This window comes from Ceratotherium simum, chromosome 16 (genome assembly GCF_057802395.1).
Source record: "Ceratotherium simum simum isolate JZ-2026a chromosome 16, ASM5780239v1, whole genome shotgun sequence".
NCBI lineage: Eukaryota > Metazoa > Chordata > Mammalia > Perissodactyla > Rhinocerotidae > Ceratotherium > Ceratotherium simum.
Genome location: NC_141915.1, coordinates 56067720 through 56083998, shown reverse-complemented (window position 1 = coordinate 56083998; position 16279 = coordinate 56067720). Strand labels below are relative to the sequence as shown.

Here is a 16279-nt window from a genome sequence, read left to right as displayed (position 1 = left end):
GAATCTGTTAACTCATCTAACACTGCAGAGTTTGGACAGGATTCTCAAATATTTCAAGACCTAGTCTTCTATTTGGAGTGCTTCGTGCTGGAGACTCCCCTCTCTCCTCCCCTAAATTGCCTTAGTTTGGCGGAAGGGAAAGGGAAGTGATTAGTACGTGCATAACAGTTACTTCTGGGCTGAGCTGTAATTTATTTGCGCCGGCACCGACCGGGTTGCAGCGACCCAGAGGGCGGAGCCATGCCGGTGCCACCTGCTGCGGGGCGGTCTGGCGCATGCGCTGTGGCACCTAGATAGTCTCTACCTGCGGGGGCCCGGCCGAGGAGGAGCGCTTGCGCTCTAGGCCTTTTCCGCCGGGGGAAGTCTCGTGGGGGCGGGGCGGGGCCGCGCGGGGAAGTTCTCGCGGGACCCTGACGAGGAGCGGAAGCGGGGAGACTGTCCTGTTTCGGCTACCGGGAGGTGGAGGCGGCGGTAGCAGCAGCGGCTGCGACGACGGCTGTGGCGGTGACGGCGGCGGGAACAGGCGCTGCCCTCGGGGAGCAGTAGTGGGGTCGGCAGCCCCTCGCACCGCTGCGGAAGGGCCAGCCGGTGCGGAGCAGAGCAGCTGCGCCACGGTGAGTGCGGACGGCGGCGTCGGCGCTGCTCCGGTGCTTCTTCCTCCCCGCTCCGCGGCGGGAGTCGGCCCGGGGGGACTGGGCCCAGCCTGCCGAGGCCGCCGTGCCTGGGGTTCGGGGTGGCGAGGCCGGGGCGGGGAGCGGAATCCCCGGGGCTCCGGGCTCCACGTTTCCCCTTTTGGGGCGCTTCCTTCCTGGGGACTGTCCTCTCCCGGCCTTTGGCTGGAGGCAGAGCCCCGGACTCCGGGGCAAGAGGCCGGGGGCTCCTAGTTAAATTCCGCGGCTTTTTCATGAGGATTTGCGCAGAACGGGCCCGGGAGAAGCCCGAGAGCACAGGGTACTCGTTCTGTGAGTCAGTCTGACTCGGCCCGGGAGGCGGGGGATTCGCGGCGGGCTGCAAGTGTGTTGCTTGATGCTCCTTCGACCTCCACGGCCACCACGTCACCATCTCCTGGTGTCTGGGCCGAATTTTGGGAAGACACCCACCAACCCTCTTAATACAGTGAGTTAGAACGTTTGCTACTGGAGCCATTCGCGGTGCCTTTACTTCTGTCGCTCCTTTTGAACTACTCGCTGAAAAATATTTGTCAAGAAAAATAAGCAGCACTTGGTTGAAATGCTCCGAGGAAAGAGTTTAGTGAGAGAGGAGAGAGAAGCACGGGTTTTTTTTCGTTTGCAGCGCTCTCCATATATATGATTGTAAGCCATATGAGTTACAGCTAGTTATTCCAGGTTGTCTTCAGATGCTATAAAAGGACAGTTTGCAGAGGAGCTGAAGTGCACTCGAGGTCTGTTTTTTGGTAGCTGACTCAGAAAACAGTCGAAAAGACACAATGAGAGAAATTGGCATTAGTCTGTTTAGCATTAGTCTGTTTTGTCCGTCTTTTCACTTGGTACTTCTCCAATTGTTGCCTTCTCGTTCTATCTAGTTCTCTCCGTTCTACTGCGGACACTAAATGCTTATTGGTATAATGCAAGTCATTTGCCCCCTCCCCCAGCTTTTTTCTAATCTACTTCCCCTTCCTCCTTATTGTCCCCTTTCTGGCATAATTTTTCAAGGTTTCTGCTCTTTGGCGCAGTTCGTTTTCTCCCTCAATTAGATTCCGTTTTCTGTCCCGGGAAGATACCCTCTTTCCTGCTTTATCCTTTATTTTTAAGCGTCCACTGTGTTCCTTCAGTCAGCCAGAAGGGTTGCTAGAGAGCCATGCGAGACTTAAGTTCTCCCCCTGGGAACTGGGAGGCTCAAAGGATTGAATTCATCCGTAAGTAATCAATACTGCCACTAGGTCACAAGTGCAGCTTGCTTGTGTTGTGTTTTAGTTTTTCTTCACTTTAAGATCATGCTTTTGTGCCTGCTTACGCTTTTCTTTCTATATCACTTTTATGTTAGTAAGGAAGATTGGGTCAGTTGGGGGCTTGTATGACTTCTTTTTGGCTTTTAGTGGGGGTGGTTAATGTTAAAAAATGAAAACCAATCACAGACCTATATTACAATAGAGTTAAGATAACATGAAACATTTACGGGAATAGAATTTATTTAGACCATTAATAAATTAAAGCTTGCCTATGGTAATAGTACTAATTATTTTTTACTAGGCTTTATTTATTTATATTTTATTTATTTATTTTTTTTAAGATAAGGGTTATTTTTTTTTTTTTTGGTGAGGAACATCAGCCCTGAGCTAACATCTGTGCCAATCCTCCTCTTTTTGCTGAGGAAGACTGGCTCTGAGCTAACATCTATTGCCAATCCCCCCCCTCCCCACACACACACACAAAGCCCCAGTAGATAGTCGTATGTCATAGTTGCACATCCTTCTAGTTGCTGTATGTGGGGCACGGCCTCAGCATGGCCGGAGAAGCCGTGCGTCGGTGCGCGCCCAGGATCCAAACCCGGGCCGCCAGTAGGGGAGCGCGCGCACTTAACCGCCAAGCCGTGGGGCCGGCCCTACTAGGCTTTTTTAAAATCAGACATCTTTTCCTACATCTGTTATAATCAGCCTTCTTTGTTATGGTTGTCAGATTTTTTTGACATAAAGAATTAACAAATAATAAAATATTTGTTTTGTTGCCCCTTTTCTTGTTCAGAATTTTCCGAATCCTAAAACAAAAAAAGGAGTTAATTCTTGTAATCGGCTTTCTTTGATACTAAAAGCAAGCATTTAAATACTTGAGGCAGTTTACTTGCTCAGCTTGTCTATTCAGATTTGAGGGATTACTAGGTTTTAAATACTACTAGTTGATGGTACTTAGAGATTTTTCTCAGTAATTCCTGTTATCATGTTGCATGTTGTGCAGCAACAGTTCTAATTGTTAGCTAGAGCAGAAGAGTAAAGGACTTTGAAGAAATGAAGTAATACAGAATAGAGACCCACTATGCTCTCCTGAGAGAAATTAATAGTTACTTGCATAATTCAGAAGAACTTTCCAGGGCCCAGCCTGGTGGCGTAGCGGTTAAGTTCGCACGTTCCGCTTTGCTGGCCCAGGGTTGACGGGTTCAGATCCTGGGCGCAGACCTGCTCATCACTCATCAAGCCATGCTGAGGCGGGGCCCCTATAGAAGAGCTACACATCTACAACTGTGATACAGAATTACGTACTGGGGCTTTGGGGAGGAAAAAAAAGAAAAAAATGGAGGATTGGCAACAAATGTTAGCGCAGGGCCAGTCTTCCTCAAAAAAAAAGAAGAAGAAGAAGAACTTTCTGGGAGTACTGAATGGCCGTTGAGAGTCGTGGTTTTATGTGTCAAAGTTCGTTTTTTCCCAGTTGTGCCAAGTGAATATGCATTATTTTCATTTTATGCAAAGACATTGTAGTGCGTTATCTGGAATGCAAAGTTTAAAATCTGGTTAAGGTACCCTTATGGTACAGCAGTGATTCTTAAAATTTAGCGTGCATAAGAATTACTTGTGAATCTTATTTAAAATTAGGTTCTGGGCCTAAGGCCACTACGTTGCAGAACTCCAGAAGGCATCTCACAGTGAATGAGTCTCTGAATTGGGTGCTTTTGATGCAGCTGGTCCAAGGACCAAAACTGCTGTTACAGAATGCAGCTGTAAAATGAGGCTAGAGTGCGGCTTTAAATTACTCAACTTTAATTACACTTTCTGTATGTACAGAGTAAATATTTAAAAGCTAAGAGAATAATTGACTGTAGATGTGATTAGTTTTTATATGTATAGATATTTGAGCATTGTTAGGACTGTGATATGGAGCAATTTAATTTTAAAGTTTATGCTTAATAGGTCTGTTAATTTGCCTACCATAGATTTCTTCTGAGTCTGTATGTAGATGGAAGTTCTGTGTTTACTATGAGAACATGTGGACCAGTGTTTGAAAAGGAGCTGGTGATGCTAGTTAACACCTTTTAGCACTTTATGCCAGAGACTCTGCTAAGGCCTTTATAGGTGGTATCTCTTTTATTCATCAAAATGACCTTATAGGGTAGATGCTGTTGTTATTCTCATTTGTCAGCTAAGGGATACTAGGGATTAGAGAATATAAATTATCTCTCCATTGTCACCCACCCAGTTAGTAAATGGTAAAGTGACGGTTGAATCCAGGTCTAACTCCAGAGCATCAGATTTTGGTTTTTGTTTTTTCTAACTACAAAAGTAATACATGCTTATAGTAAAAACAATGAAAACATAATTGTGGTGTATAGTGCAGAAAATAAAAATATTCTGTAATCTCGCTCCCAGAGATAACCATTGTTAGTTAACCTTTTGATTTTTTTCTTTAGCACACACCAGTATATATTATTTTGCTTTCCAGAAATGGGATAAACTGTAATTTTTCTGCAGTTTTTTTAACTTGATAATATATTTTGGTACTTATACAGAAAGGTATTCCATAGATAATGCTCATGGATATGGATCAGGTATATATGTATTTTGCACATGGTATTTCTGTCACTTTTTCAGTGAGATAAATTTGGGAAGTGGAATTGCTTATTCAAGGGTATGTATTTTAAAGTGTCAATAGGTACTACAAAATTACTCTCCAAAAAGATTGAACTAATTAATTCCCTGCTAGAGTGTAGGCTCCGTAATGGTTTTATTATAATCCAGCGCCAAGCACATTGTCAGGCATATAGGAACTGCTCACAGTGTTATATGGATGAACACTGGATAAAGAGTCTGAGAGTCTGTTTACTCAGACTATTGCAGAGACTGGATATTATAAATCTGTAAAAAATTTTGCCAATTAGTAGGTGAAGGAAATCTCATTGTTTTAATTTGCAGTTTTTAGTAGTGAAGTCGACCATCTTATCATATGTTTTAAATACAGTCACATTTTAATTTATTTTGAGTGACTTAATGTTGGGCTCTGTCCAAAAGCACTTCACGTATGTTATCTATATTACCTAATTTAATGTTCAGTGAATCTTATAAAGTAGGTGATATTATCCCCATTTTACAGATAAGAAAACTGGGGCTTGTTTAAGAGGCTTGCCCACAGTTATAGCTGGTAAGTGTCAGGGTTATTACTTGAACGGGGGTCAGCTTGCCTTTAGGGGCCGTGCAGACTTAACTCTAAGCTATGCTGGCCCAGTAAGTGTTGTGTATTTTAGTTTCTGTGAATTTTGGGAAGAAGAGAGTTAAGTGGAAGAAAGAAAATAAAATCCTACAAATACCTTTAGGAGACTGCATTTTAGGATACAGTGCATATTGCTTGAAATGAACAATTCAAGTTGCACTTGCCTTCTTAAAATTCACTGCTTGTGATTGGCAGCAGAGGTATGTGCTGGTAACAGTTTAGACCTGTTCTCATTAGGCTTCAGTGTTAAGTGTACTTCCAACCCATTTTCTTGGGAAATGAACAGCAGCGTCTACTCTGTTAAAATCATTATACATTGTGTCCAGTGTCAGATTTCTTCCTTTTAGTAATTAGTGTTGTGTATGTGATAGAATTTTTTTGTCTTTAATGAAACACACCCTTTTGAATTCTTTAGCTTGTGTGCTCTTTTCTGTGGAGAGCCTAATAAGCTGACCTCTTCAGGTTTTCTCTGTGAGGTGCTAGTTTTTATTTGGCTCAACCACAGAAGTATTGACTGTGCTTGGTTTTCATTTCTGTCAAACGATATCTCACAGAGCAATAGTTACTTGAAACACAGTTTTCAAGAGTGTTGATCTGTTAAAGCTTTTTCTAGGAAACCTGTGGTAGATGAGTAACAGCAGGAAAACGAGTGTTGAAAACTGTCTTGGTTTTTATGCTATGGCTGTTCCGTTACACTGCGGTTGTCTGAAATCCTGAGCAGACATGGAAGTTTATGCCCTGTTACTACATAGTACCTTGACCGTGACAGTGCTTTGGGTTTCTGTCTGATTTCCATTTCTCAAAAATGAAACTCCTTATTTTTTAAAATCTGCTCAATTCTTCAGCTTCCCATCATTGATACGTAGTCCCAACAATCAGACCTGGAGACCAGTTAAAATAAATGGTCAGGTCAGGGTATGGAAAATACTGATAGGCATGTAGCTGAGCTTTTGCAGCATTTGTAAAAAATTAAAAATAGGTACACACATTAGAAAGTAGGCAGAAAAAGAAAAGCAGTTATTAATGCCGGGAAAAATTGAAGGATTGTACTAGAAAGGAAGGTTGGTTGTAATACGTTATATAGATCACCAGTGAACAATATTTCTAATGTAATACTGCTGTTTAAACTGGAATGAATATGTGTTATGACTGGGATGGGGCAAGGGGGAATTGGCAGGGGTGGAACAGCTAGGTCCTCATCTTTCAGGTGATAGATAATGGCTGGAATAAATTAAGAAACAGCAGCAGAAGCATATTACTTAGAAGTATTGAAAGTAAATACAAGGAGAAAGCTAACAACAAAATAGAGGGTGATTGCTTGTGAGTGTTGGAATAGGGAACTGCTCTTTTTCATAAGCCTTTTAATACTCTGTCTTTTAAAGTTATATACATGGATTAGTTTGATAAAAAATAAAGTAACTGCAGAGAGTGTAAGTAAAAAGTGTTTAAGGACACACAAAAATAAATACTCTGAGACTGATCTTCATATTTTTTTATATTTGCTAGAACTCTTTCTTTACTTTCCTCTCTTAGAACCAGCGCCACGTAGGATATCCTCGGTATGCCCTGATAGAATAAACATTGGTTTGGTTTATTAGTTGACCTGCAGCAAAATGTTTGGCTTTCAGAATTTGACTGAAGGACTTGTTATTACCAGGTGATTTCTTTGCTCCTAGGTAATACTTATTTCCCTCTAATCTTAGTATTCCCAGCTGGTTTACTGCTGTGTCTGTTTTGCAGCTATGCTTGATTAATGCCCGAATTGTTCACTTTAGAACAAAAGAGTAATAATCACTGGTGCCCCTCAAATGAGTTCTCTGCTAGGTGGTAATTATCCAAGAAGGATGTCACTATAAATAATCTGTCCCCATTCTGCCAGTGTCAGTGTTGTCTTCTGCTTTTATTTAGCCTGTATGAAAATGGTGACTGATCCAACAAGATTGGGGCTTTATTTTCCTTTAGTTATGCAAAAGTCTAGGTTGTGTCCCATATTCATGGCTGGAGACTCTGCTACCACAGTGATTGTACTGCCCACAGTTCACCATCACCTGGTATACTACCTGAGGGTTATTACAGAATCTTTACCTGCAAAATGCCGTTTGGATCAGTTTAGTACTTCTCTGGCTCTGACAGAAGTAGCTGTTCTCAGGGTAATTGTGTGAGAGACTTCTGTTTGACTTTCTGGCACCATCTCGTTGCACTTGTTTTCCCCAGACAAGATACCAGGCTGCTCAGATTCTGAAAAAGGGATTTGTTTCACATGTAGATTAGGACTTCAGCTCTGCTCCTCAGGCTAGTTAGAAATAATGTGAGGGCTACTTCTGGAATGCTGAACCTTGGACATCTATTTCAAGGACTTTTGGGGACCCCAGACTCTTGAGGGTTCTTATGCAAGAGCAGGTCTCCACCAGCAAAAGGCTCTGAGCTGGATCTCCTTTCTCTAGTTACCTGAGCTTGCTGATCACAGTTGGGAAGTGGTAGAGAGAGAGCTGCCTGTGCTCAGAGTAGCAAATAGAATAAAAAAGTAGTTCCTAGGTTCACTTGCCCCCGCTTTCCTAGGAGCAGACCAAGGTTTAGTTTCTGAGAACAGTTAAAGCAGCTCAGGACCAAAGCCCACATTGCTTGCTTTTGATTGGATAGGGGACCCAACATTTTCAGAAAACCAGAAACGTTGGCAGGGAGATAGGAGGGAGATAGGCCTATTTAACTGAGAAAAGTAGGGTGCCATCCCCAGGGTGAGGCCTTTCTTTCAGTGGTCTGCATTTCATGCCCAGAGAAGAGTGTAAGGGGTGAGGGAGGAAAGGCGGAGACTGAACGGGACTCCAGCCGGTTTCTGCACACTGCACACACCCAGCGGGAAGGAAGAGGAAGTGTGTTCTGGAACAGCTCAAGCAGCTGCCGCCATTGGCCAGCGGGCCTGTCAGTCGCCTGGGGGCTGAGGCTGAAAAGAGGAAGAAGGAGATCAGGACTCTTGCCTGGAAGGGAGGGAGGAGGGCTGAACCAGGCTGAGCCAGGGGGCGTGGGGGCTGGGACAGCAGGCCGATTGGCAGGGCGGGGCTGCCTTCGATCCTGGCCACTTCTCTCAATCATCCCATCCCTCTTCTGATCCAGGGTGGCATTGTGTGTCCCGGAGTGCAGGAGCGAGTCCCAAAAGAGAGACGAGGCTGAGCCCAGAGTGCTGGGTTGCTTCAGCAGGGAAGACTCCCTTCCCCCCTGCTTCAGGCTGCTGAGCACTGAGCAGCGCTCAGAATGGAAGCCATCGCCAAATATGACTTCAAAGCTACTGCAGACGACGAGCTGAGCTTCAAAAGGGGGGACATCCTCAAGGTAAGTGTTGATGCCAAGCAAATGCTGAGATGGCCTCTGCTTGTACCCACATACCTTCTTTTGCCCTGATAATATGTAAAGAAGCCGGGCTCGCTCTTTTTTCATTGCCCACTTTTAACATTTACCGTCGTGTGTGATTTGGATAGCTGAGATAGATGCTGAGTAGAATATTAAATATGACTTAAGAGGGTTGGTGTAATGTATGGTCTTTAACTGCCTTTGTGTGAATGCCTCAAGTATTTCTCTTTGCTTGTTGATATTGGTAATGCAAGTAAAGTCAAAGCGATATGATTATAGTAAGGAAGTATATGAGTAGATTGATTTACCTTGTAGAGTTTTATTAAAAATTAGAGTATTTTTAAAAGACCTAAACTTGAAGTATTTATGTAAAAGCACTCAGTCTTATTTTACATAGTTAAAAGATTTTTGCATTCTGGAATATGATCCTAGTCGGTTAGAAATTAATTTCTGGTTTAGAGAGGTGGTTAGAAGTATATGCCAAAACTCGTTAAAGAACCTTAGTGTATTTTTTTCTTTATGAAAAAGCTAATAGAGCTCTAAATAGTAAAGTTTAACGTGCTGTTGTACAAGTCAGATTTTGATTTTCTTAAAAGAAACTTGTGGAGCACTTACCCCATATTAGACTCTAATTGCACAAAAGAAACCTGCTGACAGTTTAAAAATAAGCTTCTTTACAGTTTGCAGCTCTTTCTGAGCCCCACTATTTACATGAGGATTCTCTTTCCACCTGGCACATGTTAATTATGTTGTTTACCCAATTGACTAGAGCAGCTTGCCCTTTGGGATATGTAATTTATTTTTGCAAGGGTGGGTGTTATCGAATAGTATGTCAACTCCAAATGAGGAAAACCTGAAGTGTAATGTTTGCGTATTCACTCGCTCGCAAGTTTTGACATTTTTTTCCTTTAAACCTTAGTCTGATTGTTGGAATTTGCCACCCATTTGTTTACTATCCCTGAATGAAACTATTAGAATTTTACAAAGAGGAGGAAAGTGGAAATGTGGAAATACGGTTTTAGACAAGGACTAGTGATTGTTTTTTTTAAGTTGTGCAGACCTGTGGATAGTTACTATTTTGCTCTCATTGCCCAAGGCATAGAGTTCAACTCTGAAGTTATCTGCGCAGTGGTTTCTAAATGTTAGACATATAAGTTGTACTTCATAGAAGGTGATATTGAAGAGCCCTTTAAGGAGAGGGAAACTGTGTGTGTGTTCTTTTCAAAGCTGTTTTTGTGACACCAGGCTTTTTGAGGGTATTCTCAAAGTCAGCACTAAATTGTCAGAAAGCAGACAGAACCAGCTACAGATTTTAGAGTGACATACATCTTCTGTTTCTGTTTTCTTAAAGAGGTAGAAATCAGAGTAAACATAACTTAGACTACTGAATTACTTCGTATCATTGGTGTACATAGGAGGTAATATGATGTTTTCATAGGTGATTACTGTTTTCAGCAGATAACCCGCTCGTGATGTCATAATAAGATTGGCTACTCAAGTACGCACATTTGTAGCCTGCACAAAAACCTTTGGGGGCCATGTTTGTTTTTTTTTAAACACAAACTTAGATTTCTCCGTTAAGCTTACCCTAGAAACTTGAACCTGGAAGCCTGGTAGTTCATATTTTTCTCTTAAGTCTATCTCGTTGCATAGTTAGCACTAAAGCAACAAATTGAAACAAAACTAGGGACTTGAGGTCTGTTTTTAAGATTTTTTAGAGAACTTTCCCTGTTTACTATCATTGATGTTTGTCCTTGATGTAGACCATAAACATTTTATAAGTTTTCCAACTTAAATTGGTAAACTCTTGAACAGGTGTAAAACGCTTCTCTCCCATCATTACAGCATTAGAGAAGGTGATACTGTTTAACATTCCCCCAGAAGTTTTTATGATGGGAGAGAGAGTGAATCAGAGTGCTCACATTGACTTTCCAGTTTTTTCTGGGAAGAGGGAAAATATATATATTTGGTTCTTTCCAATTTGGTAGATAACTGGCATATGAAGTCATAATGCCATTATTACTTTTGAATGGTGGCCATTAGCTATTTGTTAGTAATCTTGTGGCTTTACTCCAAAAAAAAAGTGACGATACAGTAGTTGCCCTTTGTCTCATAATTCTGTGAAACAGCTGAGTGAAGAGGAGGGACATTGCTTTGTCTTAAGAGCTGTTAGTGAAAAAAGCAGTGTTTTCTTTATTTGATTATTCAAGGAGTAACTGGCTTCATTTGAGTGGCTTTGTCTTAAGAGCTGTTAGTGAAAAAAGCAGTGTTTTCTTTATTTGATTATTCAAGGAGTAACTGGCTTCATTTGAGTGGCTTTGATTTGGTAACTCTTTAGGATATTAGTTATGAGCCAAAACATGTTTAGAAGTGGCTGGAATAGCATTGACCAGTTTAACTTGATTGAAATAGGAATATATTTGCCCTCTCTTAATAAAGGAGGCATGTGCCTGTGGGTATCGAATACATTTTATTTGAAGGTAATGAAATAGAAAGGGGCTTAGCCCTCTGCCTCTAACTAGAGTTCAGAAAGATTACATCCTCTCAGTGTCTTGGAGTTCCTGATTAACTTTTGGTTAACGTTGACTTCTGTCTTCCAGCAGACCACTTCCTTACTTTCACTCTACACATTGACTTGTACTGCCCTGAGAAGAGAGAAAAGTAAAAACATTTTACTGGAAGCCTAAAATAGAGCTGAATGCATCAATATATCTGCCTTTGTTACTTTCCCTCTTACAAAAGCTTGTGTTTTTCTTTGGGGACCGGAGGGCACTGGGGCGTAGAAATGGAAGGAATTGCTCTTCTAAGGCAAGTTTCAGGCCTTGTGTGGCTGAAATCAACCTAGATTCCCCCCTGTTGCAGGGCCGGGGTTCGCCACTGAACAAGGCTCCTGAATACTCCTCCCTAGAGCACGTAAAGTGTCTGAGCTTACCTAAAAGTTACATGTACCCTTTAGGGTTTATGTACATGTACTTCACATAAGCCTGCATAGGAATTAAGAAACCATTTTGAGCTCTCAAACCTGTGCTCATTCCTTTCTAGAGCCAGCTTCTTGTTTTCTATCAAGGCAGACCTTCCACTCTAGAAGAGAACCAGCAGTGGGTCATCTAGGCGTCTTCTGTTCTGTCTGGCAGTGACTGCCTTTACCGGTTTCCTAAACAGCCTTAGAAATAGGTCTTGGGGTCACACTCAGATCTTTGAAGCGTTCTTCTGTCTCAGTGCTGATGACCCTATTTCAGTGTCACATTTACTGAGCATCTTCTTGAGCCACATCCTGCAGTAAGTTGCTTTGAGAGTTGGGGAAGAAATACAAGATGTGCTTTCTCCCTTTAGGAACTCTAAAATCAAATAAGAGAAGTGAGATTAATATGTGAAACAGTATATGGCAGTATATAAAATTAGAGGATTTTTAGAACAGGAAAAGACTTAAAATCTCTGAATTTAGACTTTTATTGTTTTACAGATGAGGAAATGGTGGCCCATAGAATTAAATGATTTGTCCAAGATCACAAACTCTTAGTACTTAGTAGTGAACTGGTATTTAATGGAATGCTAAGGTTGTGTTACACACTGTAACTGCCAGAGTAGTTTAGGAAGGGAAGAGATTGGTAAGAGCTGAAGTCAGAGAAAGCTGTATGGAAAAACTAGACCTTCTGAGATGAATAGGGCAGGGCTAGGAGAAGAGAAGGGAGGGGTGGGAGGGGGTTTGTGCTTGTTGTGTTTGAGATAGGAATGCTAGAATAAAGTTATAGACTGTGACATAGTGGAAAATAAGGTCGAGTTGGAGCCAGGTAAGAAAAACCCAGTAAGAGTTTGATCTTGTCCTTGAAGCCTCTGAAGGTTTTTAGCTGATGACAAATGTGTTCTGTGTGTATAATGGATCCCAGGGAGGGAAGTCTGGAGTCTCAGCCTGGAAGGTTGCAGCCATCAGGTGTGAGATAAGTGCCTGCATAGGTATTGGAGACTAGGAATGAAGGATGGGGGTGGTTTGCGAGATGCTGAAAGGAAAAATAATGGCATTTCTGCCTGTCAGCTGGGGACATTTGAATAAGTCTCCTGTGTAACTGAGAAAAGAATGCTCATTGAATGTGCTCCCAAGAGCCAGGAATCTGAACTAGGGTTTGATTGGTTACAGTTTTAACAACAGCTATAAGTCCTGAATTTCTGTACATAAGAAATAAGAGGTTGGAGTGGTTTTTTATTTTTTCACTATTTTAAAGTCCTAGTATCAGTACACTTTTTAGAAGCATTTATTTGCCTGTTAATAAGAATTCTTATTAATCTTGTTAACTAAACCCAGAGTATTGCATTTAATCTTTAAGAATGAAAACTGTGGGGCTAGCCCAGTGGCGTAGTGATTAAGTTTGTGTGCTCTGCTTCGGAGGCCTGGGGTCCGCGGGTTCGGATCCTGGACGTGGACCTACACACTGCTCATCAAGCCATGCTGTGGCAGTGTCCCATGTACAAAAAAATAGAGGAAGATTCCCACGGATGTTAGCTCAGGGACAATCTTCCTCACCAAAAAAAAAAAAAAAAAAAAGAATGAAAACTGAGTTCTCTTATGGCAGATAATTTGTTTGCCTTTCTTTATGTTCATTTCTCCCACTGTCACCTGAATGGACATTTCCTAATAGGTGCTAAGAATGAACTTTCAGCTCCTATACAAGACTCCTTTTGGGGAGCTGGCTAAAGACCCCCCATTCTTGTTTGGAGAAAGAAATGAGTAAGGAAATGCAGTGTTCCTTTGGAGTCTTTCACGTTTCACCTCTGTAAGCCATTACAGTTGAAGTCCTCATTGAAGAGCTGCCATTACAGTTGAAGTCCTCATTGAATAGCTGCCATTTATGGAGCATTTACTAGATGTCATGAAGGTATATGTTATTTGTAATTTGGGGGCACTGAAAGGTTGGTAGTATTAGCCCCATTTTATGGATGCAGAAACAGGCTCAGAAGTTAAGTAACTTGGTCAGGTTCACACATCTAGTAAGTGGCAAAGCTGTGGTTTGATCATAGATCTGGCTCTGATGCTTCCTCTCTAGTACATTAATGTCCCTCTTACCTGTCAGGTATGAGGAAGCCAGGAATGTAAGGTATCAGCAGTCCTGCTTTGCTCACCTGCCAGGCGTGGGCAGCAGCCTTGTGGCACTGCTTTTGAGTGACTTATTGGACATCCTATCTAAAGTAGGTTGACTGCAATAGTGAAAGAAATGGAAAAAAAAAAGATCATTTTGCTGTCAGATTCGAAAAGATGATAAAGATTAACCCAACTCTCTGTTGCCCAGGGTGTAGAGAAATGAGTACAGTCACCTCCTGCCAGTGGAGATTTCTACCAATACAGTCTTTCTGAGCAGTGGCTTGGTGACATATAACACAAAATGACCCAGGTTTTCCACTTTTAAGAATTTATTCTAAGAAAATTCTCAAGTTTTTAAAAATGTAGACATAAGGATGTTTATTTCAATGAATCTATGTGCCACCTAGAAAAGAAATTTCTGCAATTAAATTATGAAATACGATCATTTGGAAGATGCATTTCAGAGATGTTAAAATGTGTAAAAAAGGGCATCTTCAAATCCTTGGAAATACTTATATTAGCAAAACGAACAAACAAACAAACAACAACACCCCTGAGTAGCCCATCAGTATGGTACTATGTAAACTGATTATGGTGCCTGTAAAATGGAATACTATAAGGGTGTTAGTGTTGATGTAAGTCTATATCAACAAAGAATAATGTCTACACTTGCACAGAGAAATGTTTAAATAGATCCTCTTTAGGGCTGGCCCCGTGGCTTAGCGGTTAAGTGCGCGCGCTCCGCTGCTGGAGGCCCGGGTTCGGACCCTGGGCGCGCACCGCCGCACCGCTTCTCCGGCCATGCTGAGGCCGCGTCCCACATACAGCAACTAGAAGGATGTGCAGCTGTGACATACAACTATGTACTGGGGCTTTGGGGGGGGAAAAATAAATAAATAAAATTATAGTAAATAGATCCTCTTTTAAAAAGTAATGATGTAACTAATATGTTGAGTGCTTAATATGTCCTTGCACTAAGCCACGTACTATTTTACTTGTATTCCCTTTTAATTCTCACAATAATCCAGACGCTATTACCCCATTTTACTGATCAGGAACCTGAAGTTTAGGTTAAGCAACTTGCACAAGTTCACAAGTTCGGATTCACATCCAGGCTGGTTTGAGTCCAGATTCCATGTTCTTAACCACTGTCCTGTAAGGATACCCAAATGAGATCAAACTAGAGAGAGAGCCCATTTAGGGAAAATTGCTCTCTATTTCTGTTGGCTTATTAAATACATAGACTTCTTTCTGAATGGTGTCTTAAAAGGTAACGGTTATCTCCAAGGGGCTGGATTTCAGGTGATTTTTACTCCTTTTAGGCACTCTTTTGTATTACTTTAATTTAATTTATCAGTTTTATTAAAACAATAAAGTTATGTTCAAATAGTAAGTAGTTAACATTTTGCATCTATTTTACCTTGATGGATATTCCAGGAAGTTGAAGTGCTCCAGTCAGGGGTGGGTTGGTTGGTTTCTTAATGACTAAGGTTTAACCTGCTTTTAAATCTTCAAAGTTCACTGTGGCTGTTATGCTCAGTGTCATAAAACTTAGAGGTCTTTTAAAAAGTGACTTAAAATGACTTGTTGAGGAAAATCTTGGTCCTTTTGGCAGATACTCCCTCAGTTTCACCTCCTTCTGGATGTGGAATGAGACACACGTAGTATTGTGGTAGACAACACGTGCTTCAGGGTAGACCCACCTCTTTTTTTTTTTTTTTTTTTTTTTTTTGGTGAGGAAGATCAGCCCTGAGCTAACATCCATGCTAGTCCTCCTCTTTTTGCTGAGGAAGACCGGCTCTGAGCTAACATCTATTGCCAATCCTCCTCCTTTTTTGTCCCCCAAAGCCCCAGTAGATAGTTGTACGTCATAGTTGCACATCCTTCTAGTTGCTGTATGTGGGATGCGGCCTCAGCATGGCCGGAGAAGCGGTGCGTCGGTGCATGCCCGGCATCCAAACCCGGGCCGCCAGTAGCGGGGCGCGCGCACTTAACCGCTAAGCCACGGGACTCGCCCAAGACCCACCTCTGAATCCCCGGTCTGCCACTGGCAGATCTGGCATTGTGATCTCGGGTAATTTACTTTGTGCTTTGGTTGTCTCATCTGTAAAATGGGAACAGTAGCATCTACCTTCCTAGAGTCACGGTGAGGGTTAAAGGAGCTAATATATGGGTGTGCCTAAAGTGGTGACTAGCATAACGTAGACAATAATGCAGCTGCCATTGGTTTTATTAATGTTATTCAGGTGCACAACTTGATAAGAGGATGTCAGTCCAACCCCCAGCTCAGGTAGCTGTTAAGTTACATGACTCTACCCATAAAACTAGCCAGGTGCTTGTCCTGATAGTACCTCAAACTCAGAACTGTTCAAACCTTGTCCCAGAGCTCAGCTGAAAGCACAGTATTGATGGAGGATTGTGTGAAAGACAAGTAGTTTCTATGCTAGGGGAAAAAGAATGTTAACAAACCAACCAGCCCCTGACCAGAGAGCTTTAACTTCCTGGCATATTGGTCAAGGTAAAATAGATGCAATGTTAACTACTTACTATTTGAATGTAACTTTATTGTTTTAATTAAACTGATAAATTACATTTCTCTCAGGATTACGCCTGAAAGCAGAGATGGATACCTGCACAGTGTCCGATTGGGGGGCCTCTCTTTTGTAGATTGCTTTGGCTGAATGGAGTTGAGGGATTATGCTCTTGG

The 16279-nt window shown here is 41.9% G+C and overlaps 1 protein-coding gene across 1 annotated transcript in view; it reads left to right on the top strand.

Moving 5' to 3' along the window:
• Positions 1-429: 429 nt before the first annotated feature.
• The window catches only part of GRB2 (growth factor receptor bound protein 2), a 69360-nt gene continuing 53510 nt past the window's right edge, over positions 430-16279 (top strand). The window contains exons 1-2 of the mRNA XM_004432752.3: positions 430-614; positions 8265-8480. Of these exons, the coding sequence (XP_004432809.1) occupies positions 8403-8480 (78 nt within the window). The 5' untranslated portion in view covers positions 430-614; positions 8265-8402. The remainder of the gene's footprint in view (positions 615-8264; positions 8481-16279) is intronic.